The following is a 25,827-nucleotide window of genomic DNA, read 5'->3' on the forward strand; positions in this document are numbered from 1 at the left end:
AGGGTATGACTGATATGATTACGAGGAATATGCATTATTACCTGTTACTGATTTGCGGTATACGCCCTGGCATGCGGTGGACAGGCTTTGGACATATGTTGTTAATGTTCAATCAGATTATCTACAAGAATTTCAGCACATCACAACCACTTATACACAATGAAGCTGTCTATGGATCTGCCAGAGCGCTTAGGCTCCAAATGGTGTAGATTTTTGGTGTACAGAGTTGCGTATTAGTTACAGAATCCCAGCTCGCAGCCACAAATTCCTCTCTTTCCCGGTGCTTTAAAGCAAATTGATCGCTCCCTCGCTCTCTGTGACTCCAATTGCGCGGACGAATACCACCTGTCCCGCTCGTCGTAAACGCCATGTGATGCATTTTGAACGCCAACCAACGCCAACTGCGGAATGGGGTGATGCATTATGGTAAAATTGGGTGATCAAACCTTCTTGTAGTGTTTTTGTAACGCGCTCTGCGGCGATCTTTTCCTACTTTTTTTTTTCTGGTTTTGTTTGTTAGAGGCCCTCGGAAGTACGGATACGCACCTGCACCTGATGCGGCGTCGAATCGCAAGTCCGGAGGCGTCTCTAATCGATCGATAAGACCCGTATAATCAGGCAGGCAGGTTGCTAACGAGCCGTACCTTCGTCGGCGCATGAGGAAGCAGCCGGAACTGAAATGAACAAGAATGTCAGAAATCCCAAGAATATCAAGCGAATGATAGAGAGTAGAGAAATAGCGAACATGTGCTAGCTTAGCTGAAAGCGAACCTAGGCTGCCGTCGGAGTTGCGACTCCATTGGTAGCAAGTTCGGCCTGTCGACGCTTTGCTGCCGAATGATCGCGGTCCTGTATTAGCACAATCGTCAGCATAATGGCGCAAGATTACTCTCGGGACGCGGGTGAGCGTCGAGAGGATTTAGTGAGGCGCGAGTCACGCACGTCAATGCCTGTATCGGCGAAGTGGCGCTTAGCACTTTTCGCGTCCTTCTTCTTCTTGTCTTTGCTAGGCTTCTTCGGTCGGGTCTCTCCTTCGACGAAGACATCATCGGGAAGCGCAGTGCTGGCAAGTTAGCAATTGATCCTAGTCGCAATGAGCGATATACTTACTTGCGCGTATGGACCACCTTGACCGACATCACTTTGTCATCGTAGAGGTCGGAGTCGGTGATGTAGCTCCTGAATTGACTCACTGGATAGGAGATGTCGAGCGATTTGGTAGCATCTACGAGCCGAGTTAGTTGTGCAATGTATTGGATGAACTGAAGATACATACCTGGGGGTAAGGTAAGACCAATGTAGAAAGTTGTCGTGTAAATGATGTGCGTCTCGCCATTCGCTGGCTCAGTACCCTCAGCAGGCACTTCGGATGCCGGTATCATATACTCGAGAGAACCCTGCGTGACCTCATGGAACTGATCGTCTTTGCAGCGGTGGAAGCGTTCAAAGTAGTGAATGTACGGGCGGGCGGTGTCGATGCCCGTTTGTCCATCGTCGATGCCTTTGACGATATGACGGATTTTCGATTGTACCAATCCAGAGAAGGTCGAGTTGGCTTCCTTGGTCCGACTGGCGGCAACAACACTGAGGTAGTATTTGTGGTCTTTGGTAAAGAAGGAGTGGCGCTCGAAGAGTGAATCCCAGTCCTTGGCGCCCGAGAAGATATGCTGTAAGATCTTGTCCGCTCGCCCGAACTCTTCCTTCATGATTCGCAGCGTTGATGGCATCACTGTATGTGTAGCGCACATAGACGGAAAGGCGGGTGTGATGATGGGCATGAGGTGGGCGCGATCACCGCCGTAGACCTGGGGATTCCACACACGGAGACCTAAGTCGCCCTCTTCGATGTGTTTGAGCATAACGGGTCGCGGCCAGGTCCACTTGTACATCAAGCTGAAGAACTTGGAAACAATAGTAGCACCGTTGGCCATGGGATACAGCTGGCAGATGCGCGCAACCATAATAGCCCATGCAACTCCACCAGGGTATCCGAAGACTGCTCCGTAGATGCCGCGACGGTTCGACCACAGTTTGATAGCCCTCAGCGCGTGTCGGAAACTGACCTTTTGCGGCACCGCGTCTAAGAGTTCGTTGGTGACTCGTGTGCCGTTGACACTTCGGGTTGCCGACTCGCCCAAACCCTCCAAGTCCTTCTTCTCGATTGTCTCCATTGTTCTCGGTATCGACGATCGCTTCGGCAAGGACGCGAATAACAGATCTATGCTCACACCGCGATATTCCATCTTGATGATGGGTACAAAGGCATCTTCGACAGGCACGAACTCAGTGATATCTTCGGCCTTAGACATCTCTCTGAAGGTCGGAGGGAAGTTTTTGAAGAATTCGTCGATGGTCACGAACTTGGGCGCGACAACGAGTGTATCGATATCCGACGTGGGACCGTGGACGCCGAGAGCGTAACTACCGAAGGTGAAGATCTTGCCGCCAGCGGCATCGAGTATAGGCTGCTGCACACCCTTCTGTTTGCCGACGCGACGGACAAACTCTTCGACGACTCTCTGGATGTGATCGATGACCTCTTCCCTGCAAAGAATTAGCTTGGCGCGAATACGTGTTTAGCGACTGTGCTACCTCCTGCGGTTGCCTTCGGGAGTCTCGAAGACATTCTCAGTCTTCAACGTCTCGATGAGTTTGTCGTTTAGCCGGATGTCGTGTTCAGTCGGTGCCGCCTCTGATATGGCGCTGGTGACTCCAAACTGCCGAGTGGGCTTCTTCTGGCCGTCCATGGTGAAGGTCCAGAGAATCGGGGTTGAAAGAGTCGCGCGACTTCGGGGGTGCTGCGGCGAGCGGGCGCGGAAGAAGTCGCAATCGGGCGCGTGTCGGGGTGGATTGTCGTGAGAGACGGCTGGGGAATGAGTGTGATAAGATTTTCAGCGCTCCCACATGGCGACGCGACCTTTACTGAGTTGAAGTCTGGAAAGTGAATGCGACATCAGAAGTCGAGGATGCATCCATCTTTGGAGCAGCCCGTTGCCAAGCCGCTAGGGCGCCACTGTGGCTCAACCTGGCAGCGGCGACATCAACCCGTCGCCATCGCAACATTGGCAAACCTTGCCAACCCAACATCACCATCGCCAAGTATGGCCAAACAATTGCCCACCCATCTCTCACATAAGAGTGCACTAGTTCTGCTGCCTCCCTCCAGCATCGCTGCTCCCATCGAAGGCGTCCGACGCACACACGACAAGAACTTCGAACGGTGGCCTGCACATATAAATCTGTTATATCCTTTCTTGTCTTCGCCTTCTGAAGCTATCGAGAACGACCAAGGCTCACCTTTGTCTCTCAAGGCTGAGATACGCGCCCGTATTGTAAGAGCGGTTCAAGACATACGACCATTCCACATAACGCTCGATGCGGATCCACCCGGGTTCTTCAGCCATGGGAATGGGGGCAGCAAAACCGTTTGGCTAGGTCCTACTACAGACAGTGTCCAACGGCTTCAAGCAGCTCTGCAAAAGGAATTCTCTGAAGTAAATGCAGATCGGCGGCCTTTCGTCCCTCACCTTTCTGTAGGGCAGGTGAAGAGTAAAGTCTGCCTGGATGAACTTCGCACACTGATTAGAAAGAGAGTAACGGAACATATGGACCACAGCCCAAATGAAGAAGCCATGCCTGTAGCTTTGGACTGGCATGTTGATCAAGTATGTGTTATTCAACGCAATACCAAGAACGATCGCTTCAAGGTAGTCGAGACTATCAAGCTAGAAAAGCAGTAGCATCGTTTACGAGATCAATTCTTCGAAAAGAACTCCCGGATTTGGTTATCCAGCCATTTCACGTCTTCGGTCGACTGTCCTGGTCCGCCGGCCCTAATTTGCTTGTCAGCTTCAAGTATTCGATAAATCCGGAAGGGAAGATATACCAGTGGCCCCAGATAGATGGGAAAACCTTCAATGTTCCCACCCCAGGCTTCATGTTCTGGACCTCGATCTCCGAATCTTCTGGTGGGAAGTAGAGATCAGTCTTCGCTGGCAGGACTAGTGTCTTCGCTTTGATACCCTTCATCGCTTTCTCAAAATCACCATTATACGGTTCTTGCTGCGAGCAGTCACCAGCTTGCCATGTATGCGCCATGACCAGCATATTCTCTGGGTCTTTCGAGAGTGCCCAAGCTTCCCAGAAGTTGACAAGAAAGTCGTCCAGACTCTTGAACCCAAGCGTGGGCGCTGTCTCGTACAGCTTCTCCCGATAGAATGCTTGTGAGAAGCCCCAGCCAGCATAAACGCGTCCAAGGGCCTTCAGTCCAACCTCTCGGTTCTCAGATTCGAATTGTACTCTTTTGCCTTGGGCAGTCAGATGATCTGGCTTCGCAACTCCTGCTGAACTTGTTCCTATTGCAGCGTACAAGGCGCTCTTGACGCCTTCTAGGAAGACCTGGTTATGCAAGCTCGTCTTCGCACTTCCACAGAACGGTACCGCAAGGTCCATGAAGTCGGGAAATTGAGTAGCCCATTGATACGTCTGTCCCGCACCCATGGACCAACCGAGAACAGCACGAGCATGCTTCACACCAAGATGCTTGGTGACGAGCTCATGCTGCGCTTTCACGTTGTCGTAAAACAGCACCTCAGGGAACGGACGCAAGCCTGGCATATTGGATGGCGAGGATGACTGCCCATTTCCGAATAAAGCAGGCATGATGATGTAGTATTCAGAAAGGCTGAGTGTCTTGTCCGAGCCCGTCAGCCAGATGTTGTCGGATATCGCTACATCGTCGCATCAATAGCGGTTCAATAATGGTTGAATGGGGCTGCACATACTCCCGGAATACCATGTTGGATATATGATGGCAGGTAGCGATGGGTCACCTAAAGTCTTGTAGGCGATGAAAGCATCTGGAATCTCTCCACCTGACTTAAGCTTAAAGTTGCCCAACTTGTAAGTCTGGTAATCATTGTTTGAAGACATGGTGGCGTATAAGGAAGGAGTATAATGTAATTTTGGACAGCTATAGAAGCGAAGGTCTGTCTATCACCATTCAGAGACGTGCACTATCATGCTGCCTATCTATTGTTTTCATGCCCCTCAGTTCCAGCTTCCGTGGTAGACCCTGCCACTAAGCTCTGGTGTGGTTATCATTCATGGCGGGGTAGCTGACAGATATGGTGGGGTACATGACGTTGACAACCCCGTCCCTTGCGGCAAATCGCCCTGTGTACCCGTCAGAATGGCAATAGCCAAACCTTCAATACGGGCCTGAGACACATATCCTCTAGCAGCCTCAGTGCAGACAGAACTGCTTAGTTCAAAGCGGCCTACCAAGTTGCGTACAATGACCGCTCAAAATGCCTCGGTGGACGTTCCGCGGCCGCCCTGGTGCACCTGTAGGCTCGGAATTATATCCGCTATTTGCCGTGGAGCACTTTTTTGCGCGATTGATCATCTGTTACTAAACGGCAGTTGCACCCATATCGATATAAGACATCGTTCCCGTGATCGTCAGTACAACACAATCGCTCACGAACAATTCTTCACCCAAGTCACAGCACCCCAACTACAGGTAACATCATGGCAACCGGACGAGCAGATGCCGAAAAGGAGATAAAGCGCAACCCGCACGGCGACTTCAAAGCCGTCGAAGCCTCGCGTCCACCCTTCGACAAATCTTCCTCCTTCCACTACACGCAAACCCCCAAACCCGACTGGCAACCCGGTTCCGGTCCCAACGAGCCTTCCAGCTTGCAAAAGGCGCACCGATCCATAAACCCCTACGAAGAAGGCCGACCCGTAGTACACAACTACAAGCTGCTCATCTCCGCCATTGTACCCCGACCAATCGGCTTCGTCTCAACAGTCAGCGCAGATGGAAAAAGCACGAATCTCGCTCCGTTCAGCTACTTCAACCTCGTAAACCATGACCCACCAATGTTCGTCTTGGGCTTTGCCGGCGGCATGGACAAGGCCAAAGATACGCTGAAGAACCTAGTTGATACCAAGGAAGCTGTTATCAATATCATCACGGAGGAGTACATCGAGGCGGCGAATTACACGAGCATTAATGCGCCGGCTGATGTAAGTGAATGGGCGTTTAGCGGGCTGCACGCGGAGAAGAGTAAGTTCGTCAAGCCGAATCGTGTCAAGGAGGCCGTGTTTAGTATTGAGGGAAAACTGGTGAATACGGTGGAGTGGACGAGTAAGAATCCTGCTACGCCAGATAAGAAGACGGGAGTTACTGCGTTTGTGGAGGGAGTCAACTTTTGGGTTAGGGAGGATGCTATCGATGAGCAGGGTGTGCTCGTTGATCCTGCTGTAAGTTATAAGTTTGAGGCTTGTGGATGTCGAAGTTTGCTGATGGCGGATAGGTTCTTAAGCCGATCTCGAGGTTGGGTGGCATTACGTATGCGAGGTCGACTCAAGCGTTTGAGCTGCCGAGACCGGATTACGAAGAGGTTACTAAGGACCCTGAGGTTGCGAATTTGGCGCAGCCCAAAGGCAAAGATCAGCTGTAGATGAGCTCGTCGAGGCTACAGGGCACCAGACATGGTATAGACGAGTAAATATATGGCCAATACAAGAAGAGATCACTTAACGGTAAGAGCGGCCTTTCGTTCGCAGCTCATAACTGTGTAGAATAGAAGCAGAGGTATCATAACTAAAAACTCGTCTACAAATTCAAATGTCTTTCCGCCTCACGTGAAAGTCTCATCCCTAGCCAAGAGCAGCCCAATGAAGAAGTCTAAACGACCTGCACTGTGAATCCCATCTCCTCCAACGTTTACAAGGCCATGACACCGGCGAATGCGGCAGCAAAACCAGCGCCCATCACGCCAACTACGTTGCTCATAGCGGCACCAGTTCCGGTCGCAGACGCACTCGCACCTGTCGCGGACGCACCACTGGCACCAGCTCCAGTGGTAGTAGCGAGAGTGCCGTTCTCGCCGAGGATGGCCTGGTTGACCAGCCTCTGGACCTCTTGGTTGTACTTGTCGTAGTAGCTCTTCACATCGCTGGGGAGCGCGCTGTACCAGGCCGGTGTCTCGGAGAGGGTCTCGAGCGCGCCGAGTTCGGTGACGCCGCTGGGAATGGAGTATGAAGCAGTAGCAGCAAAGGATTTGAGACCATCATGAGCGGACTTGGCTGCGGCGATGTTGGAGGCTGCGGTGAGGGATGCGAGGCCAGTCTCGACTACGTTCAACACGGACGAAGCATAACCGTCGATCTTAATATCATGGATCAGCATTGTTTGGCAAAAAGGTGGGTGAATTGGCTAAAACATACGTCGGTGAGAACATTGAGGTTGGTGGGGAATGGTGTGGTAATGATCGCGAACTCTGCGACGGCAGTGCCAGCAACGGCAGTGAGGAGGGCGAGGTTCTTGAACTGCATGGTAACGGTATTGCGAAACTGTGGAGAATTGGTTGAAGAACAGGTGAACAGTGCTGTCTAAAGTTGAGATGGATCGAAGAATACGGAAATAACGATTGACAGAAGCAAGAGCGAGGACTTGGAAGCAAACGCGTGGGAGAGAGCAGGCGGCATCCACTTATGTATACTTCAATTTGTGCATCAACACCCGAACGCGTATACTCCGCCACGAAACTCGGCTCCAGCGCATGGGTAATAATGTCGTGTCAGCCCGTCATCCTCGCTGTCTGCGCATGCGTAGTTTTTGTTTTTAGTAACGAAAACCGTTGAGCGCCTTGCAGTAAGCTGAAGATCTGTCAAACAGTCCCCAACATGATCGTCAGTTCAACGCAAACCATTCATCGGGACCCACAGCAAAAGATCAACGACACGCGTTCCATGTTAAAAACTGCAATGAGGGCCACAATCTGAAGGTGTTTCGGATGATATTCAGGGGGCGGTTATCTCGAGGGACACGGCCTAGGCCTCGTTTAGGGTGGATTGCATTAGCCCCACCTTGGACCAAACAAGCTTTTTCCCTCATCCGTTCCAATTAGCTGTCAACGAGGCCTCCCACTAGATCTATAAATACGCTCAACACAGTTACACAGCCATGGGATTCGACTGAATGATTTCTCATCTCGTCTACTTCACCTCGCTCACGGTAGTCGCGACTGTGATGCCTTCACCGCTGGTCTTCTTTCCTGTGGTTTCGCGTTCTTCGCTGGAAGCAATGCTCTCGGATTGCGCGCTATGAGGCGGGCTGATCCTGCTCTCTTTCCAACCTAGGAAGGCGAAACCGATGATGACGACGAGCCAGTACAGGTTGTACGAGATGACGGAGCCGTAGGTTGCGCTGTTTTGCCAACCGAAAAGGGAGTTGAAGATACCCCAACTGAGCCGATGCCGTTAGCGAGAGAATCTCCAAATGAGAGTGCATCTACTTACCCGCCATCGCCATTTTCCAATGGTGAGCAGCACTGTTGTAGCAGTTAGCATTCAGAGCCAAGGTACTGTCAGAGCAAAAACCTACGTTGACATGCCACACGCTCTTCCTGATATCGTAGCTACCCGGACCGGCACCAGCTTCTGCAGCACCCTCGCCAGCGAGCTTAACCCAGGCATTCTGTTCAAGGTTCCAGACACCCTTCGAGAACAGACCTGCTGCGACCAGGTAGAGGAAACACGTCGAGATGACCAGGAAGATTTGTAGAGAAGTTTTGTTGCCGCCCTTGTAGATGAAAAACCCAACCAAGGCACCCGCACCGAGACCGCAAAGTACGGCGAGAGGGAAGCTAGTCGCTGGCGCACCGAGTCCAACACCTGCGATGAACCTGATGGAATATTTAGCTCTGCGATGCAGCGGCAAGACTGAATAGACTTACAGCACTGCTTCAATTCCTTCGCGAAGCACAGTAACGAATGGCAGAATGAACATGGCGTACTTTTCCGACCATCGCTTCAGTCTACCCTTGATGGGTAGTTTGGAGTCCTTTTGCTCCAACACTTTGGAGATCTTCACACGCCATTTGTCTTGGAGCTTGCTAACGCGGAGCAGAGCAGCTCCCATCAGAGTAATGATGACACTTGCGAGGATTGCGAAGGCGCCTTCCCAAATGTTTTCTGCAGCTTCAAAGGCATTGCGTCCAGCAGTGTAAAAAGTGCCAATGACGCCGGCACAGATGATCAAGCAGATCAGAACACCAGCTCCGACGCCGTACCAAACCTGTCGTACGAGTCGTTTGTGGACTGTCGCATCATGTTCAGGACCGAGGGTTTGCTTAAGGAAGGCGAGGAGCACCGAGACGATGATGCTCGTTTCCAGACATTCGCGGAAGCAAATGAAGAAGACTTGGTTAGCGTTAGCAATGATGGCGTTGTCTGCACCGCTGTGTAGAGACAAACTGTTCTCAAATACGTACCTGGCACAGCAAAGACGTTCGGCATCTTGAGGGACCTTGTAACCGTCAAAGTTGCGTAGTTTGTTACTCTGACTGGGTATTTGATAAAGGACAGAGAACGGATCTAATCAGATGGGTGGACATGCAGTGACTCCCGAAGCTGAGGGTGGCTAACACGCGCCTGCCGTTCGTGTCGATAGCGTTAGACAAGAGCCGAAGTTCGGGCATGCACGACGACCCTGCCTCTTAATTTGAGTTTGTCACCCGGTATCACGACGGACCGATCATGCTTCAGCTTCGTGCAGCCTCGGCTGCAAATGCAACTGTGAGAGCTTGATTCATCGTATCCGGTCATCAAGCAACTACATCCGACCTCAGTCTCAGTTCTCCGCTTTGTTCACGACCCCAGATGCTCCAACACCTTCTCAAATCTTCGACTTATCTGATCCGCACCTTCACATGCCCAGCACGCCAAATCATATCAAGACTTCGTAGCGCAGACTAGCGCAGGCTTATTGGTCCTTCGGCGCTGTCGCTTACCCCAGACCCTGGCCGATCGTGGTCCAGATTATCAGATGGACCGATAACACCCGGTGAATGTCACCCCACAGCAAATCAAGCTCGACAAGCTCGCTAGTCGTTACCCAAGACGTGGAAAATTCAATCTGATACTAGGATGATCAAACACATCAGACCGAGGTAAGTCTAGTTCGTGAGGGAAAAACACGAAAGCCCCGCTTTACGACACTTTGTGGCCGCCTTCAGACCGTCGAGAACATGGGCTCATGATCTGATAACTCGGCGCCGAAGCATGGGGGCTTGAGGTGGTGGAGGCTAAATGCTTAGAGAGTCTTATCTGATCTCCGCACGTCGGATCTTACGTCCTACGTCTGACGAGAGTGTTCTTGCATCGGCACTAACCTGGGGTGTAGCACATGAACTTCCTTAGTAGAGTCGTACTCCAAGCAGCTTGATCACCAACGGCGAGATTTGACTGCATCTGAATCTCAGCACTCGCCTTGTGCGCCATCATGGCACTCTCACTATCGAGCTTCCTCCTTCCGCTCTCCCTCCTACTATCAGTCGCTACCTGCGCGACCGTCACATATGACTTCGACATAGCATGGACTTATGCGAACCCCGATGGGCAGGGAACGCGCCCGGTTATTGGCATCAACGGCCAATGGCCTCTACCACCCATCTTAGTCACGAAAGGCGATCAAGTCATCGTCAACGCAAAGAACTCTCTAGGGAATGAGTCGACAAGTCTGCATTTCCATGGCTTGTACATGAATGGAACTACGCACATGGACGGTCCTGTTGCTGTCACACAATGCGGTATCCCTCCAGGCAGCTCCTTCACATACAACTTTACCGTGAGTCGCGCAGTGTCTGATGAATAGTCGGTGCAGTCTTTAATCTGACCAGGTCGATCAACCTGGCACATACTGGTACCATAGCCACGAACGCGGTCAATATCCAGATGGTCTTCGAGGCCCTCTGATTGTGCACGATCCCGAAGACCCATTCAAAGATCTCTACGACGAAGAAGTCGTCATAACACTCTCCGATTGGTACCACGATCTCATGCACAATCTTCTAGCAGAATTCATCAACATTGCCAATCCTTCCGGCGCGGAGCCCGTACCTCAAGCCGCATTGCTCAACGACACCCAGAACTTGACTGTCGCCATTCAACCAGGAAAGACATACCTCTTCCGCTTGATCAACATGGGCGCCTTCGCTGCGCAATACGTCTGGTTCGAAGAACATACCATGCGCGTTGTGGAGGTCGATGGCGTGTACACGGAACCCATGGATGCGGATATGATCTATCTGACCGCGGCACAACGGTACAGTGTTCTCGTTACAGCTAAGAACGACACCAATTCCAATTTCGCTTTCGTAGGAAGCATGGACCAGGACCTGTTTGATGCCATACCCGATGGATTGAACCCGAATGTTACAGGATGGCTTGTCTACGACGATGCTAAGGATAAGCCCGCCGCGAAGGAAATATCATCATTCGAGCCTTTTGATGATTTCGCTTTGGTACCGCATGACAAGGAGGAACTGTTTGATCATGTTGATCGTTCCATCACGCTGGACTTGAAGATGGATAACCTCGACGATGGGGCGAACTAGTGAGTAGTTCGATCCACTATATCATGTACGCGCTTTTGAATCACCGGTAACTAATATATGTCAGCGCTTTCTTCAACGACGTAACCTACGTCAGCCCCAAGGTACCCACGTTATACACCGTGTTGTCCACTGGCCCCAACGCTACCAACCCCACCATATACGGCAGTAACACAAACGCATTTGTTCTTGCTCAGAATGAAGTCGTGGAAATTGTGCTGAACAACGATGACCCCGGGAAGTGAGTATACCACTCTTCCGTTCTCATCACTTTCGCTTGACGCCAATATCAAATTGAAGATGAAGTTCTTCTTACTAATACCCATTCCCAGACACCCTTTCCATCTCCACGGCCACGTCTTCCAAGTCGTGACCCGCAGCGAAGACGACGCAGGATTCTACGACCCTACCAACACGACAACACCCCCTTCAACACCCATGCGACGTGACACCGTCCTCGTCCGGCCAAACGGGCATATCGTTTTGCGTTTCCGATCGGATAACCCTGGTAAGTTGCCCCCCCTCAAAGTACCGCGATCTGCGTCTCCGTGATGACATTCTCCATGCATGATTCAAGACATCAGCATACTAACATCCATCAAAAGGCGTATGGCTCTTCCACTGCCACATAGAATGGCACGTAGCCTCCGGTTTGACCGCCACAATGATCGAAGCCCCTCTCGCCGTCCAAGCCCAGCTCTCCTCTTCCTCCTCCAACGCTATCCCGCAATCGCACTGGGATGTTTGCGAAACGGGGCATGTACCTACGCAAGGGAATGCAGCGGGGAATACGATTGATTACGAGGATCTGTCGGGTGAGAATAAGAGTCCGGGGAGGCTACCAGAGGGCTTTACGGCGAGGGGTATTGTGGCGTTGGTGTTTAGTTGTTTGAGTGCGTTTGGGGGTATGGGCGTTATTGGGTGGTATGGGTTGAAGCCTATCCAGGGATGAGAGGTATGATGGAGGATGGGAGTGGATGTGAGGGGGATGTGATACCAAACAAAGGACAGGCGTGGATATAATACGTAGCATACTTGCAGTTTGAGAGATGTTGTAAGGTAACGCAGTCTCGTTGACGCGATATACTCTTACACCCCGTGATGGATGGAAATCTGGGATTGACAAGAATAATTGCAGGTTCCTGTCTGGTTTACATACCGAAGTAGACCAGACAGTAACTTACAACTATTTTCGTCATCCCCAAATTTTGATCCATTACCCCATGCCACCTCCTCTCTATCACCCCCTCACTCCTCCCAATAATAACTCCACATATCCGTCCCCGTAAACTCATCCGCATAACTCTTCCCCTTCGTCCCCGCAGCCGCCCCCGCGCAAACAATCAGCGGCAGGAAATGCTCTGCCCCACCCCGCGGATGCATAGTATAAGCCCCCGGCCACTTCCTCCAATGCTCAAACTTGCTTTCCCTCTCCTGCTCAGTCTCCGTCATAGCCGCATCCGTTACAGCTTTACTCCACTCCTTGTTCAACGCTCTAAACTCGGGATTCCGTGACGTGCCATCGAACATGAGACGCAGGTTATGGAATGTAGCGAAGCCGCTTCCGATGATGGCGATGTTTTGGGCGCGGAGCGAGGAGAGGGCGCGGCCGATGGCGTAGGATTGGGTGGGCGATTCGGAGGAGAGGACGGAGAGTTGGATTATGGGGGTACGGGCGGTGGGGTCGATGAGTTTCATGGGGACGAAGACGCCGTGGTCCCATGCTGTGACTACTTGTTAGAAACAATGTGAGAGAGGGTTCGGGGGTACATGCCTCTCTTGTCATCCTTCTCACACTCGATACCAGCGTCCTTGAGTGCTTGTGCTACTTGCTCTGCGACTTCAGGACTCCCCGGCGCGTCGTGCTTGATCTTGTACGACTCTGGCGGGAAGCCGTAGTAATCGTACAGGAGATCGTGTTTCGAGCCGCTGGATACGGTCACTTTGCTCGTACTCCAATGCGCCGTTACCAGTACAATGGCTTTCGGGGCTTCAGGCGTCCCCAGTTTGAGTATCTTGGGTACCTTGGTCTTCAGCGACTTCGTGATAGCGGCGTGCGATGGGTCGCCGAGTAAGGGCATGGGACCGCCGCCGTGCGAAAGCGAGATGACGGGTGCAAGACGCGTCATATTGGAGCTGTAAGAGGATATGGGGAATTGCTGGATTCCTTGTAGGGGATTGAACGTCGTGTTGCTGGATGGGAGATCCGCGGATGTGGTACGTTGGAGGCCGAAGATGGTTGTGAAGAATGATGAGGTGCGCGCGAATCTCATGTTCCTGGCAGCTGTAGGGACTGAAGGTGGCATATATGCATGCTTGAGAGGGAAGGACGCATTGTGTGTTTTGGCATTTGGATTGTCAGCGTACGAGTCGTGGGCGTGGGTGGCATGTTGAAGGTTTGTAAGATGGGGTTGAGAGTGCGGAATTGTGCCGTGAGACAGGTCGGAGCGGCTGGTCCGTGTGACCGATTACATGTCAACGCCACGACTCGACAAGTCGCTGCATAGTTTACATCATGCAGGTAAGAAGTATATTCCTGCTCAAGTTACCTTTTGGAAAGCTGAGATATACACAGTATAGAAGGCGAGTATCACAAAAATCACACAAGAAATTGGCAGTACAGCAATCACGGCAAACCTGGCATTCACGATCACCCTGAAGTAGGAAGTATCTTCGTTGATCCGACTACGCGAAGACTACGTGCCACCCAAAAAAAGACGTCAAAAGCCTTGATAGCCTGAACACCAAGATACCACCGTCATATCAGGCCATATCATCGACCCAGAAACTCCTTTCGCCGAAACACGAACCATCGCATACCCAAAGGCCATACGACAATGTTATCCGAGCAACCGTGAAACTCAGGAACCAAGAGCGCCTGCAAGAGTGATGAGCGTCTCTAGATGTCGTCTTGGATCTCGTCACCTAACCCACTGTCAGTATTGCTCAACCATCTCTCAAGGTTTTGAGGAAGAGAATACTCACCAAGACCGTCACCGCCGTTGGCGGAGTCCTCGGCAGACTTGTCCTTGACGACTTCCTCTTCAGAGGCAGATTCTTTCTTGGCAGCCTTCTTTGGGGGGACTCGCTTCTTAGTAGGGCCCTTCTTCTCTTTCTTGGCGACAGAAGCTTTCTTCTTAGTATCAGACTGGTTGCCCTCAGACTTGTCAGCAGCTGAGGCAGGAGCAAGATCCTTGGCGCCATCATCGGCATCTTCTTCGGGGACCTCGTCAGCAGCCTTGCGCTTCTTAGTAACCTTTGCGGCGGCAGGCTTGGGATCACCACTGGCAGGAGCAGCGGCGGCGACACCAGCTTGTCCCAGGAAGGTGGCGAACGAGGGATGGTTCTCCAGAGCCTTCTTCTTGACCGGAGGCCCTGCATGATGGAGTATCTCATTAGCGTAATTCATATGCTACTGATTTGGTAGTACTTACACATCTTCTTGAGAGAGCCAGCGGTGTTGCCCGTAAGCGTGGCCATCACATCATAGTCGAACTACTCATATCAGTATGCGGTAGATACTTTGTGTGCCGTGACATACCTTGTCGGGAGCGGTAGAGCTAAGGAAGGCAGCAGCCAGAAGCTTGGTCTCCTTGTCCACAAACCCAGCGAGCAGAGTCTCACCAGCAGCAGAAACATCTTTCTTGGGAGGCATCCTGATGATGTAGGTGCAAGTGGTTTTGATTGAAGGAGGTAAGCTGCAAAGCGCGTATTCTAGAATGAAGGTATTGGAAGCTGTGCGTAAATGGAAGGAAGATGGAAAGTTGTTGTTGTTGTGAGGGAACATATGTGGGGTTGTTATTATGGAAGAAGACGCAGTGAAGTCGGAATTCGCGCAATGCGCAAACAGAAAATTACTTCTAGGCTGTCATGTTCTAGTTGCGACGCTCTGATTCGTTAGATGATCGTCCTTCCATTGCTATTACCTGTTCGAGGTGAGGGAAGGTATGATAATGATGGGAAACATGAAGGTCATGTATGGACCGCTTCGCATGACAATGCGACGGTGACTACGAACTGGTACCCACCAACACCAAAACGTAGCCTGAAGGTACTCATTACGCTCAAATGTAATATGAGTCGAAGTGTATACCTTCGGAGTGTGGTCAAAATGGTTACGGGTATTGTTACATCGTGGTGACATGAAAACATGCCGCCACATGGGAGATCTTGTAACATAATAAAGTTGAGATGAGTGATATGAATACTTGATACTGACACTTTTGTGAAGAGAAGGGACGACGGTAAGCATATCCAAGATGGACATTGAATGCCACGAATTATCCAAACGATTGTTATGATGGAAGTAGTAGTTAAACTGATGAACGGCAGGCAGCAGACTAGCAGTCTAGGGAGCAGACAGTCAGATACGCTTTGGATTTGTCAGGAACGCCCATTCGACGCGTGTTCTGGGCTTCTCATTTCCACATGTCGTCGCCGGTTGCATAGTTCACGATCCGAACAAAATGAAGCCGAGTGAAGGTTCCTTGGCTTGACTACATTCACCACTAGGGTAATAACAGCAACGGGATATCTATCCTTCCGAGGCGAACGTAGTACCAAAGCGACGGGAAGCAATATCAACAATCAAGCGACGGACCGACCAACTCATCAGAACCGGGGATCGCGATGCGGGCATGATACGACGTCGCCTCTGGGCCCCACTTTCCGATGGAGCGCAGGCAGGCAGCACACGAATAGGGACTGTTGGCGAGCTGCAGGTGTGCAGCCGTTGCCAAGGTCTTGAGTCGACGTGTTGATATCTCGGAGCGGCGCAATTGAGGTTGAGCGATTCGGCGGGGAGGCTGCAATAATCGGATGACAGGAGTAACGTTGCTGTGGGGTGCCTGGCAGCACTACAGTGGCGCTGGAAGCGCTGGCTACGGCATGATGGTTTACAGCGGGATGGTGGCTGGGGTAATGACAGGAGGAAGCAACATGCAGTCGGTTGGGGCAGCTGGCAACGCTAGCAGTATGGCCGAAGAGCCCTGAACACGTTTAAAGCGCCGGTCAAGAGGCAGTGCAGGGTCTGGAATACGAGGGCTGGAGGACGCGGATGAAGTGGTAGGCAGCATACGAGAGAGCTGTTGAGGTGATGCCGGTCGTGGAGCCTCGACGTGAGGGAAGTGGAGGCTTATGCGGAAGGTGCGTCGTTAGGGCCGTGGTACAAAGAGCGGTAGCCGGGCAGGCCGCAGCTTGGGTGGCATTTCTGGCGTCTATGGGCGGTCGCTGGCTGCGGTGCATGACGCTTTCGGCTCGACTGCGCGTCTAGACATGATCTGCGACCAGCGCTGAGCGGGCCGTGCCAGGAACAGGCGCAATTTTTGTGCGCACTGCCTGTCGGCGCCCGCGTCCTCGACCTGCGGCGACGGGACCGTCGACGTTAGCTCTCCAGTCGCTATATTTCCGACTTGGCTGCTACTTCCCGTTTCTTCCTGGTTGGCTTTCTTTTTTGTATAACACGCCTCATCGCACCTGCCGATCTGTCCATCGCTCCTTCCTCCGTCGATAGTAGTGCCCCTCACCAGACATCCCCGCGGAGACACTCGCCGGACAACACCACACTGCCGATCCATTCCTTCACACGCGTTGGATATATATCGGCCCTTCTCAAACACACAAGCCAAAATCCGGCGGGCGTCCATCACTGATCGCCGTCATGTCTTCCCACCCGAGCCTCACCAGCACGTACCGTGCGCGCGCCTCACTACCCACGACCGGGCCCTTGGCTTCATACTTGCTGAGCCTGATATCCGTCAAGCAGACCAACCTCTGCCTCTCCGCCGATGTCGAGACGTCTGCCGAACTCCTCCAACTGGCAGAAGATGTCGGTGACTCAATCTGCGTGCTCAAGACGCACTGCGACATTGTCGTCGACTGGTCGGACAGGACAGCACAGGCACTGAGGGAGATTGCCAAGCGGAAATGGTTCCTCATCTTCGAAGACCGAAAGTTTGCTGACATTGGTGGTATGTCATACTGGGCTCGTGAAGGATACACTGGAGGGGCAGTCTCTAACACACCACAGAAACCGTACAGAAGCAATATACTTCTGGACATCACCGCATTGCGCTCTGGGCTGAGATCACCAACGCGCACGTCATTCCTGGCCCAGCCATCGTCACCGCGCTCGAGAAGGCTGCCGATGCCACCATCGCCAAGTACAACACGTCCGTAAACACCGAAATCTCTGCCACACGGCAACTCAACGGCGTCGACGACGATGACGACGAAGAAGACGATCAATACATACAACAAAACTCGGCGATTGAGTCACCCATCGAGATGGAAGGTGAGGAGAGGCGGCTAAGCATCAAGGCTGCCGACCGCAAGCACAGCGTCGTCAGCGTGACAACCTCGATATCCATGCGCACAGAAAGCATATCGCCGCGTCCAGAGCCAAATGCCAACGGAGAAGAAGTCTTCGACTTGGACGTAGCAACAGAGCTCATCCGACTTGGCCCACCACCGTTCCTCCGGTCGCTTCTGTTGCTTGCCGAGATGAGCTCTGAGGGCCACCTCATGACACCCGAATATCAGAAGCGGACCGTCGAGATCGCACGCAGCCGTCCTGACTTTGTCATGGGCTTCATTGCGCAACGAAGCTTGAACACGGAGCCAGAGGACAACTTCATCACTATGACACCGGGCTGCCAGCTCCCGCCGCCAGGCCAGGAAGGCAAGAAGCTGGGCGATGCTCTAGGCCAACAATACAACACTCCTCGCAAGCTGATCTTCGAGCAAGGGTGCGACATCATTATTGTTGGGCGAGGCATCGTGCGCGCACAAGATCGTAAGGCGGAAGCAGAGCGATACAGAAAGGCTGCTTGGTCAGCGTACGAGGAGAGGATCAAGAAGGCGTAGATGACTCGTCTGCGAGTCACTTTGCTATAGCTGACATATACCCGTGCAACTTGCAGTTGCGATGCTGCATGGAGCATTTGTGCACTTTGGTGCCTCTTCGACTACAGGAATATCAGATACAGGACATTTGGGGGCGTTGGAGGTCATTTCACCCATCATGAAAACGCATATCACGGCGTTATGATCGCTGGCTCACGTATGAAACACCAACCCATCGTGCATGCACGCAAATTTAAAATGCGGATTATGCTCCTAAGATGACCCAATAACCTGTTGTGCTGCTATTGACAATGAATATGGCTCGTTGACCAACCGTACCCGTGAATGAACATCTCATAATGTGCCGGGCGATGCCGCGTGCCACGGCACATTGGAAGTCTATCTGAGCCAGTGCGAGTAATCAAATGACGGCATAGTACATTTGCAAATGCGTGTCTCTAAAAACACGCCTACGTCGCATGGGTCCAGGCGCGCGGAGATGTGTGGGGAAAGAGTCGGAGCTCGGTCCTAACGCCAAAAAGTTCGCGACTCTTCTCTCGCATGCGCATGCGACAGCTTCCATGTCACTCTACTACGAAGCCGCGGCGGTCCTTGCCAACACCGAAAATACAGGCGGGTCTCTGAAGTCGCGCATATATGGCAAGAAAGATCTGAAGAGCACACCAGGCCAATTGTTTGCGCTCATTGCGGAAACGTCGAAATGGTCCATTGTGCTCAAGGATGTGATTGAGAAGACCAAATTGCTTGCAGAGGAGAGGAAGGTAGGTAGTTTGCTGTCAATATTCTGTGTCGCATTCTGGTGCTAACGCGTGTTTGGCACAGCTCACTCCAATCCTCGCTCTACTTCTTACCCACGATCTGCTGCTCGCGAAGAACGGCGTTGCTGCAGCCGCTAACCATGTCCTTAAACTCGCCATCACGAGACACAAAGCCCGTCTGAGCGCCGAGCTCACAAAAGCCCGTATACGGTACGGATATGCAACCATAGAGGCGTTTAGGGAGGTCGTGAACGACGGCGAACTTGAGAAGGACGAGGGTGATGCGCCCAAGAGCCGCCATCCACGCTGGGTGCGCATCAATACCGTCAAGACGACGTTGCAGCAGCAGCTATCGACGACATTTGCTGGCTTTGTCAAGACTGAGCACCTGAGCGAAGTGCTGTCTGCGCCTAAGAAGTCGAAGATATACTACGAAGACCCGAATATCCCGAACCTGCTCGCGCTACCCTCCAAGATCGATCTGAGCAGGTCAATCGCTTATACAAAGGGGCAGATCATATTCCAGGACAAGGCCTCGTGCTTTCCCGCCTATTTGCTAGACCCGCAGCCTGATGATGGCGACGTTATCGATGCTACAGCAGCACCTGGAAACAAGACAACACATCTGGCAGCTATCGTATCCGGCCTCAGGCGACCGGGTGAAGAGCAAAAGGTCATTGCATTCGAGCGTGACAAGGGCAGAACTTTTACGTTACAGAAGATGGTCAAGCTCGCATCAGCGGACAGCATCGTTCAGGTCAAGGGCAGTAGCGACTTCATTGCTGCGAAGCCCGGATCTGACGAATATGCCAACGTCGGTGCTATACTGCTCGACCCCAGTTGCTCCGGTACTGGTATAGTTGGGCGTGACGACGCAATCAAGATGCATCTACCAGAATCGCCAAATACTCGCCCAGCGCCGCAAAGGCCTGAGAAAGGCAAGAAGCGGAAGAGAGATGATGAGCCTAAGGAAGCCGACCCTTCGGTGACACTTGACTTGGACATGGATGAATCAACACCTGAAGAGACACCCATGCACGGCAAGCTAGCTGAGCGACTGACAGCTCTATCATCTTTCCAGCTCCACATCCTTAATCACGCTATGCGATTCGAGAGCGCGCACAAGATCACGTACTCCACATGCTCGATACATTTTGAAGAGAACGAAGGTGTAGTCTTCCAGGCGTTGGCCTCTTCTGTCGCAAAAGAACGGGGCTGGTCAATTCTCAAGAGAGATCAACAAGTCGATGGGATGAAGAAGTGGCATAGACGAGGAGTATGGGAGGATGAGAAATTGGAAATTGATGTGGATGAATCCTTGAAGAGTGACGTACTGGAAGCGTGTATTCGGTGTGATAAGGGTACGGAAGAAGGCACAATGGGCTTCTTCGTTGCTGCTTTTGTCCGAGATGGTAGTTCACATTCGGCACCAATCATGGAAACTGCAGTCGCTGAAGCTGAAGATGAGGAATGGAATGGGTTTAGTGGTGATGAGATGGTAGAAGAGATGGCAAAGCCTGTGGAGACACCGGCAGCTGAAGGGATTGAAAAGCGGAAAAAGAAGAAACGCAAACACTGAAATATGAGAAAGGAATAGGTAGTCGTTGCGAGCCTTGTACCAGAGGAAAGAGCATCTGGTGCCGGGACTCTCGAACCTTGAACCAGTATGAAAGCCACCCTTTCACTACACCATTCAATACACTGGTCCTACCTATTCCTTCTCCGCCGAACTCTTACCACCCTTCAATGCAACACGACTCCATACCCTGACTACACGACTCCATACCCTGACTTACCCCAGCGTATTAGCACCAAAATCATGACACCCGCCCTCCGTGACAGCCTCTCCAGCCCACTAACCATATCCACAACTCACACCGCCGCCACATTTCCAACAACACCCCCCGTCCACCCCGACCTTTCCCGTCCCCGCCTCAAACAGATAGCCCGCTGGATCTGCGACGAACTTGACTTACGCGTCGCCCGCGATGGCCCCGACGTCCTCCGCCCCAACGACGTGCTAACCCTCCACGAAACGTTCGTCTCACTTCGCCAAGCCCAAAACATCACCATCTCCGTGCTGCGCGCAACCGGTATTCATAAAGCGGTTCAAGATATTGCGGGTGTGGCGACACGGTGGCCGAGCAGGTTGTGCGACGACTGCGACAAGATCGTTGATAGTTGGACAGCAAAGTTTGGGCCGTTTAGCGAGATTCATCCGTTTTTGTATGGGAGGGGCGGGAGGTTGGAGGGAATCGCTAGTATTCATGAGTATTCTAGGGAGGCTTTGCTCAAGCGGTGGGCGGAAACTTGTCCGGAGAAGATTCATCCGAAGAGGTCGCATAAGTTGGGGGATTTGGGGTTTGTGGCTGGGACGTGAGTCTACGAACGTTGCTTAGGGGGACTCGCAGATGTACTGACATCTATTATAGGTGGTGGATCAACCCACTGTTCGCACACCACGCTGGCATCATCGGGCTTGAAGCGTGTGATGGCGGTACGACATACGATAAGCATGGTGCATATGCTCTTCTGCTCAAAGACACAGGCGAGATCGAAGCATCGTCTGAAGAACGCTTTACCTATCGTGTCCCGCAGAATGACAAGGGCAAGTTCCGTCTTACCTCTGCTACACCCAAGAGCCGAGATCCTGTGAGGGTACTTCGCAGCCATAGCATCAACAGCGTTTGGGGACCCAAGGCTGGCGTAAGATACGAAGGCCTGTACAGTGTCCGAGGCTGGTCCATCAAGCAAGCCAAGAGCGGCGATCTTGCGGGTGGACGATGGAAAGAAGGCGATATCCTGTTCGACGTTTTATTTGAGAGGACAGATTTAGTGCCAATGGCGGTAGTCACCAAGCGACCGACATCGACCGAAGTCGACGACTATGCTGAGTACAAGCGTCTCCGTAAGATCAACCGTGAAGGTAAACGCAAGTCCCCAAGCACACTTCCTGTAGGCGCAAAAGTGGACTTTCCAACACCGCTCAAGACGGCACCTCCAGTTACACCCCACGTGATACCTAAACCTCTCCCAACGGAGGCTACCTCGAACGAGCCACGCAAGGGCATATTCAAGCACCTCCACTTCGACGAAGAAGCGCACGTACACGTACTAGACAAAGAGGAGGTCATATCTCCCAAATCCGTCCCAGAAGCCGATCCACTCAACACTGTGACAATGAGCAAAAGCAACACCCTTCTCGTCCCCGCAAAACCCAGCCGCACCAACACACACAGCAAAGCCGACATATCCACCCCGGGCGAACCACGCAGACACCCCAGCCCCGCCGGCTCAAACGCCAGCAGCGCCCACACCCACGCCTGCGTAAACACTTTCCCAGGCATCAACATCCGCGAAGTCGCCCCCTGGATCGACTACGACGCCGATCTCTCCCTACCCTCACCCCCAGAAGACTCACCCATCATCCACCAACGGCCCATCATAACGCAATCCATCGCTATCGACTCGATCAAAACAAGCACTTCGCGGGATACCTTTGGCACGCCCGTAGAGACCGATACGTCCAGTCCGGTTGGTAGTGGGAGTATTGATGGGGGTATGCATGGGAGGAGGCAAGATGGCGATTTCGGAGATCATCTTAGTCCGCATGGACATGGGGTAGGGAGGAAGGACCGAGATAAGAGGAAGAGCATTCTTGTGAGGAATCGGAATCCTATGGGAAAGTTGTTTGATGGCGTTACAGACGACAGGAACGAGGAGACAAGGCATGGAAAGGATGAGAAGAGTAGTCCAACGACGCCTATCTCCCACTCCTTCGCCGACATACTCTCCCTAGACGACTCTTTCGTCGCAAACCCTCCCCCACGAACATCGAGACGACCTAGACACCCCTACCCATCAACTAGGCATCTCATCTCGCGATCTAGAATCCTGACTCCTGTTGGCAGTCCAGCATGTATCTCTCCTCACGAGCGCGTGGAGGGCACGAACGAAGAAAGCGAGGAGTCAGATGCGGAAGCCAAGTTGAGAGATATGATGAATAAATTGGATGGTGGCGAGAAGGGTGGTTGGCGTTATATCTAGACTTCCTCGAAGCAATCCTACCATTACACTGCGTTACGATACATTACCTCACTCCATCTACACAGCAACACACATCCTCCTCATCTCCAACCCACACGTCAAGCGCTTGCCTTAGCCCTAATGCAGTCTACCTCACCTTGCAAGGGTCCAGTCCAGTGCCGTCCAGCCTGCCAGGTCAATGGAACCGCACTTGCTAGCGCGACTGTCTAGCGGGGACGCTTGCATGCACCGGTCCCATTGAATTTTTCGCGGCTGTGCTGCACTAACTTATGTCGGTTCACTAATCATTTTGGGACGCACTGGCGGGTGGGTCCCGGTATTGGCCGAAGATTCAGCGCTGGGGGCGGAAACGGAACATGGAGCTTCTTGCGACTTTGTGGACTTTGTGGAGGTAGTGACATATCGCGACATGGGAAACTGTCAAGGCGGCGCGTGCCTGGTGCCGTGTTTTCCGCGGTTCAAACTTTTCTCGCGTTGGTATCTTTGGGTCAAGCTTATGAAGTTATGGGGTCGCGATCGCTGCGCTTCGAATTTCAAGGACAAACTTGTTACTTGCAATGCTCAAAGAATGAACGGGGGTATCGAATTTACTATTGTGGAAGATATACATGTGGGTCAATGTTTCGCTTCACTTGATGGTAGCGAGACAGGGGACTGCTCATTTCTCTTTTCTGCTTCTCATGTCGCTTGGGCTCAGCGTAACTTAGCGACTCGCCATGCTGGCTCTCCTTGCCTCGAGCACAGCATCCTCGTGCGTGGGTGGGCCTTCGTAGTTCTTCTTTCCCCAGACGAAGTACCAGATGGTTGAGATGACAACGACAGCGGCAAGGACGACAGAGGCGTAGTTCATCGATGCAGGGGTGACTTCGCGGAAAGTGGGCATGCAGAAGAGAGGGGTTGCAAGCGCAGACCAGGCTGTTTTACTGTTAGCGACAGCGACATGTCCGTGAAAAGGTGATGTAACATACCAAGTGCAACGATGTTGCAGAACGTGCCGAGCATGCCGAGATGGAACTGGCCGTCCTTGACCTGCTTACGGCCGGTAAGAAGCGAAACAAAGATGGGAGCAGCGTAACTCAATGTCAAGCAAATGACACCAACACCGGAGAAGGCATTGAAAGCGGCAGCCGCACCGAAGTAGATGAGACCGAGAGCGAGCTGGACTACCATACTGAGCATCATGGCGTTGACTGGGACATCGAGATTGGTGTTGACGACCCTCCACAGCTTGTAGCCGGGAATGGCACCGTCACGAGAGAAAGCCCAGGTAGCGCGGGACGCGGCAGTTGTGCATCCGATACCGCAAAGCAGACCAAGAACGAGGAGAGGAACGAGGAGTCCGATAGCACCAGCGGAGGATCCTACGGCTTCCTTGATGATGACGGGTGTAGGCTGGCCAGACAAAAGACCTGCGAGCATGGCTTGGTCGGGCAGGACGAAGACGAGCGGGATAAGGAAGACGAGGCCAGCAATGGTGTTCAATGCGACGGTTGCAACCATGGCCTTGGGGACCTGAGTGGCAGGTTCGCGAACTTCTTCGCACATGCTACGAATGTGTTAGCGTTTGGACAATTGTTATTAAGAATTACCGCATGTAGACACATCAAATGTCGCGATGGAGTGTGTTGCTTGGGATGTCGCTTAGGAAACGTCGCATGGGATAGTCGCTCGGGAAAGTGCATTGGGCAAGGAAAAATCTGCTGCAAGTTGCTTGGGCAGAGTAGGGGAGGCTCACGAGATGATCATTCCGGTCGATGAAGTCGCGTAGGCTGCGTGCAGTAATCCGACCATGAAAGACCATCCTGGGATCCATCCGGAGTTGGAGGGATCGAATTCAGTGAAGACGTATTCGGCGCTGTGGCGACCATTTTTCGCAATGGCAAGGATGCAGACGATAATGGCAATCACACCAGCAAAGGTCCAGAAGATGGCAAAAGTCTAGATATCTGTAAGTAACACATACGGTAGCCGTTTGGGGGGAGTCTCACATCCAACCATGGTAGGTATTTGTTTCCAAAGGCAGACACAGCGTTGCAAAGGAGTGTGATGCCAAGGAAGATGAGGAAGACCTGGTAGGGTGATCCTGCCATGATACCAACACCAGGTTCGCTTTCGTAGACATTGACGCATGCCACAAGGAACAGCGCGGTAGCAAAGTTGACGGATAGAGTAATGGTAATGTTGCCAACTACGAAACACCAGCCACAGATCCACGAAGCGATTTTCCGATAGGCGGGCGGCGTGATCATGAAGGTCTGGTAGTAGACACCACCGCTGGTCGGGTAGACACTGGTGATCTCACCAAGGGATGCGGCGACTGCGAGAATGATAAGCGATACAGCGAGCCATCCCCAGATGATGTTGGTGGGACCTCCACCAACTACAGGGTAGTAGAGGGTTGTTGCCAAGCCGTAAGGGACGGACGCCAGAACAAAGGACATGAAGGCCACCTGGAGAGTGGACCTTGATCGAACCAACTCCGACTTGTAGCCCATGGCAGCCAGGAGGTTGTCGGCATCGGCGGGAACGACATCGTCTCCCGATCCAGAGTAGGTGTTGCCCAGCTTGGTCTCTTTCTCGGGCGCGCCGTTGCGCAGATGGTGGTCATGCTCAGCGGCATACGCATCTGACTGCGTGCCGTACCTGTAGTCGGACATGAGGGGCGTGTCGTTACTGTCCTGGGTCTGGGGGCCTGAGAGAGAAGGAGACTTGGGGAATTGTCGCAAAGCAAAGCTCTGGGACATGTC

General features: G+C 52.5%; 12 protein-coding genes across 12 annotated transcripts; 5 read left to right on the top strand and 7 right to left on the bottom strand.

The window, feature by feature from the left end:
* Positions 1-575: 575 nt before the first annotated feature.
* Positions 576-2,939, bottom strand: BKA58DRAFT_141185 (Poly(A) polymerase). The gene is made up of 5 exons (XM_046164599.1): positions 2,593-2,939; positions 1,277-2,544; positions 1,111-1,225; positions 943-1,063; positions 576-849 (listed from the first exon to the last, which is right to left on the bottom strand). The coding sequence occupies exons 1-5, from the start codon at positions 2,745-2,747 to the stop codon at positions 772-774; spliced, it is 1,737 nt and encodes a 578-aa protein (XP_046025813.1). The 5' UTR covers positions 2,748-2,939; the 3' UTR covers positions 576-771.
* An 808-nt stretch (positions 2,940-3,747) lies between these two features.
* On the bottom strand, positions 3,748-5,232 carry BKA58DRAFT_141214 (Alpha/Beta hydrolase protein). Its single transcript, XM_046164600.1, has 3 exons — positions 4,785-5,232; positions 3,887-4,730; positions 3,748-3,833 (listed from the first exon to the last, which is right to left on the bottom strand). The coding sequence occupies exons 1-3, from the start codon at positions 4,930-4,932 to the stop codon at positions 3,755-3,757; spliced, it is 1,071 nt and encodes a 356-aa protein (XP_046025814.1). The 5' UTR covers positions 4,933-5,232; the 3' UTR covers positions 3,748-3,754.
* On the top strand, positions 5,059-6,569 carry BKA58DRAFT_381606 (uncharacterized protein). The gene is made up of 2 exons (XM_046170024.1): positions 5,059-6,273; positions 6,327-6,569. The coding sequence occupies exons 1-2, from the start codon at positions 5,533-5,535 to the stop codon at positions 6,471-6,473; spliced, it is 888 nt and encodes a 295-aa protein (XP_046025815.1). The 5' UTR covers positions 5,059-5,532; the 3' UTR covers positions 6,474-6,569.
* On the bottom strand, positions 6,570-7,800 carry BKA58DRAFT_381608 (uncharacterized protein). The gene is made up of 2 exons (XM_046170025.1): positions 7,243-7,800; positions 6,570-7,183 (listed from the first exon to the last, which is right to left on the bottom strand). Exons 1-2 carry the CDS (start codon positions 7,348-7,350, stop codon positions 6,740-6,742), a joined length of 552 nt encoding a protein of 183 aa, XP_046025816.1. The 5' UTR covers positions 7,351-7,800; the 3' UTR covers positions 6,570-6,739.
* BKA58DRAFT_141222 (plasma membrane iron permease) lies at positions 7,609-9,564 on the bottom strand. Its single transcript, XM_046164601.1, has 5 exons — positions 9,291-9,564; positions 8,754-9,219; positions 8,402-8,702; positions 8,317-8,348; positions 7,609-8,263 (listed from the first exon to the last, which is right to left on the bottom strand). The coding sequence occupies exons 1-5, from the start codon at positions 9,313-9,315 to the stop codon at positions 8,014-8,016; spliced, it is 1,074 nt and encodes a 357-aa protein (XP_046025817.1). The 5' UTR covers positions 9,316-9,564; the 3' UTR covers positions 7,609-8,013.
* A 736-nt stretch (positions 9,565-10,300) lies between these two features.
* Positions 10,301-12,363, top strand: BKA58DRAFT_410401 (Cupredoxin; the record flags this gene model as incomplete). The annotated part of the gene is made up of 5 exons (XM_046172215.1): positions 10,301-10,645; positions 10,698-11,413; positions 11,479-11,652; positions 11,744-11,919; positions 12,017-12,363. The coding sequence occupies 5 exons, from the start codon at positions 10,301-10,303 to the stop codon at positions 12,361-12,363; spliced, it is 1,758 nt and encodes a 585-aa protein (XP_046025818.1).
* A 296-nt stretch (positions 12,364-12,659) lies between these two features.
* BKA58DRAFT_410402 (Extradiol ring-cleavage dioxygenase, class III enzyme, subunit B) lies at positions 12,660-13,684 on the bottom strand (the record flags this gene model as incomplete). The annotated part of the gene is made up of 2 exons (XM_046172216.1): positions 12,660-13,135; positions 13,186-13,684. The coding sequence occupies 2 exons, from the start codon at positions 13,682-13,684 to the stop codon at positions 12,660-12,662; spliced, it is 975 nt and encodes a 324-aa protein (XP_046025819.1).
* A 626-nt stretch (positions 13,685-14,310) lies between these two features.
* On the bottom strand, positions 14,311-15,066 carry BKA58DRAFT_438352 (uncharacterized protein; the record flags this gene model as incomplete). Its single annotated transcript, XM_046173580.1, has 4 exons — positions 14,311-14,336; positions 14,397-14,786; positions 14,846-14,906; positions 14,953-15,066. 4 exons carry the CDS (start codon positions 15,064-15,066, stop codon positions 14,311-14,313), a joined length of 591 nt encoding a protein of 196 aa, XP_046025820.1.
* A 1,641-nt stretch (positions 15,067-16,707) lies between these two features.
* Positions 16,708-18,576, top strand: BKA58DRAFT_381628 (Orotidine 5'-phosphate decarboxylase domain-containing protein). Its single transcript, XM_046170026.1, has 2 exons — positions 16,708-17,380; positions 17,440-18,576. The coding sequence occupies exons 1-2, from the start codon at positions 17,071-17,073 to the stop codon at positions 18,273-18,275; spliced, it is 1,146 nt and encodes a 381-aa protein (XP_046025821.1). The 5' UTR covers positions 16,708-17,070; the 3' UTR covers positions 18,276-18,576.
* Positions 18,577-18,835: 259 nt separating this feature from the next.
* BKA58DRAFT_438354 (S-adenosyl-L-methionine-dependent methyltransferase) lies at positions 18,836-20,612 on the top strand (the record flags this gene model as incomplete). Its single annotated transcript, XM_046173581.1, has 2 exons — positions 18,836-19,036; positions 19,098-20,612. The coding sequence occupies 2 exons, from the start codon at positions 18,836-18,838 to the stop codon at positions 20,610-20,612; spliced, it is 1,716 nt and encodes a 571-aa protein (XP_046025822.1).
* Positions 20,613-20,852: 240 nt separating this feature from the next.
* Positions 20,853-23,080, top strand: BKA58DRAFT_314118 (uncharacterized protein; the record flags this gene model as incomplete). The annotated part of the gene is made up of 2 exons (XM_046167459.1): positions 20,853-21,409; positions 21,466-23,080. The coding sequence occupies 2 exons, from the start codon at positions 20,853-20,855 to the stop codon at positions 23,078-23,080; spliced, it is 2,172 nt and encodes a 723-aa protein (XP_046025823.1).
* Positions 23,081-23,783: 703 nt separating this feature from the next.
* On the bottom strand, positions 23,784-25,737 carry BKA58DRAFT_400499 (amino acid/polyamine transporter I; the record flags this gene model as incomplete). The annotated part of the gene is made up of 4 exons (XM_046171597.1): positions 23,784-23,995; positions 24,049-24,626; positions 24,816-25,018; positions 25,069-25,737. 4 exons carry the CDS (start codon positions 25,735-25,737, stop codon positions 23,784-23,786), a joined length of 1,662 nt encoding a protein of 553 aa, XP_046025824.1.
* Positions 25,738-25,827: the final 90 nt, after the last annotated feature.

This window comes from Alternaria rosae (genome assembly GCF_020736505.1).
Source record: "Alternaria rosae strain MPI-PUGE-AT-0040 chromosome Unknown BKA58scaffold_4, whole genome shotgun sequence".
Lineage (NCBI taxonomy): Eukaryota > Fungi > Ascomycota > Dothideomycetes > Pleosporales > Pleosporaceae > Alternaria > Alternaria rosae.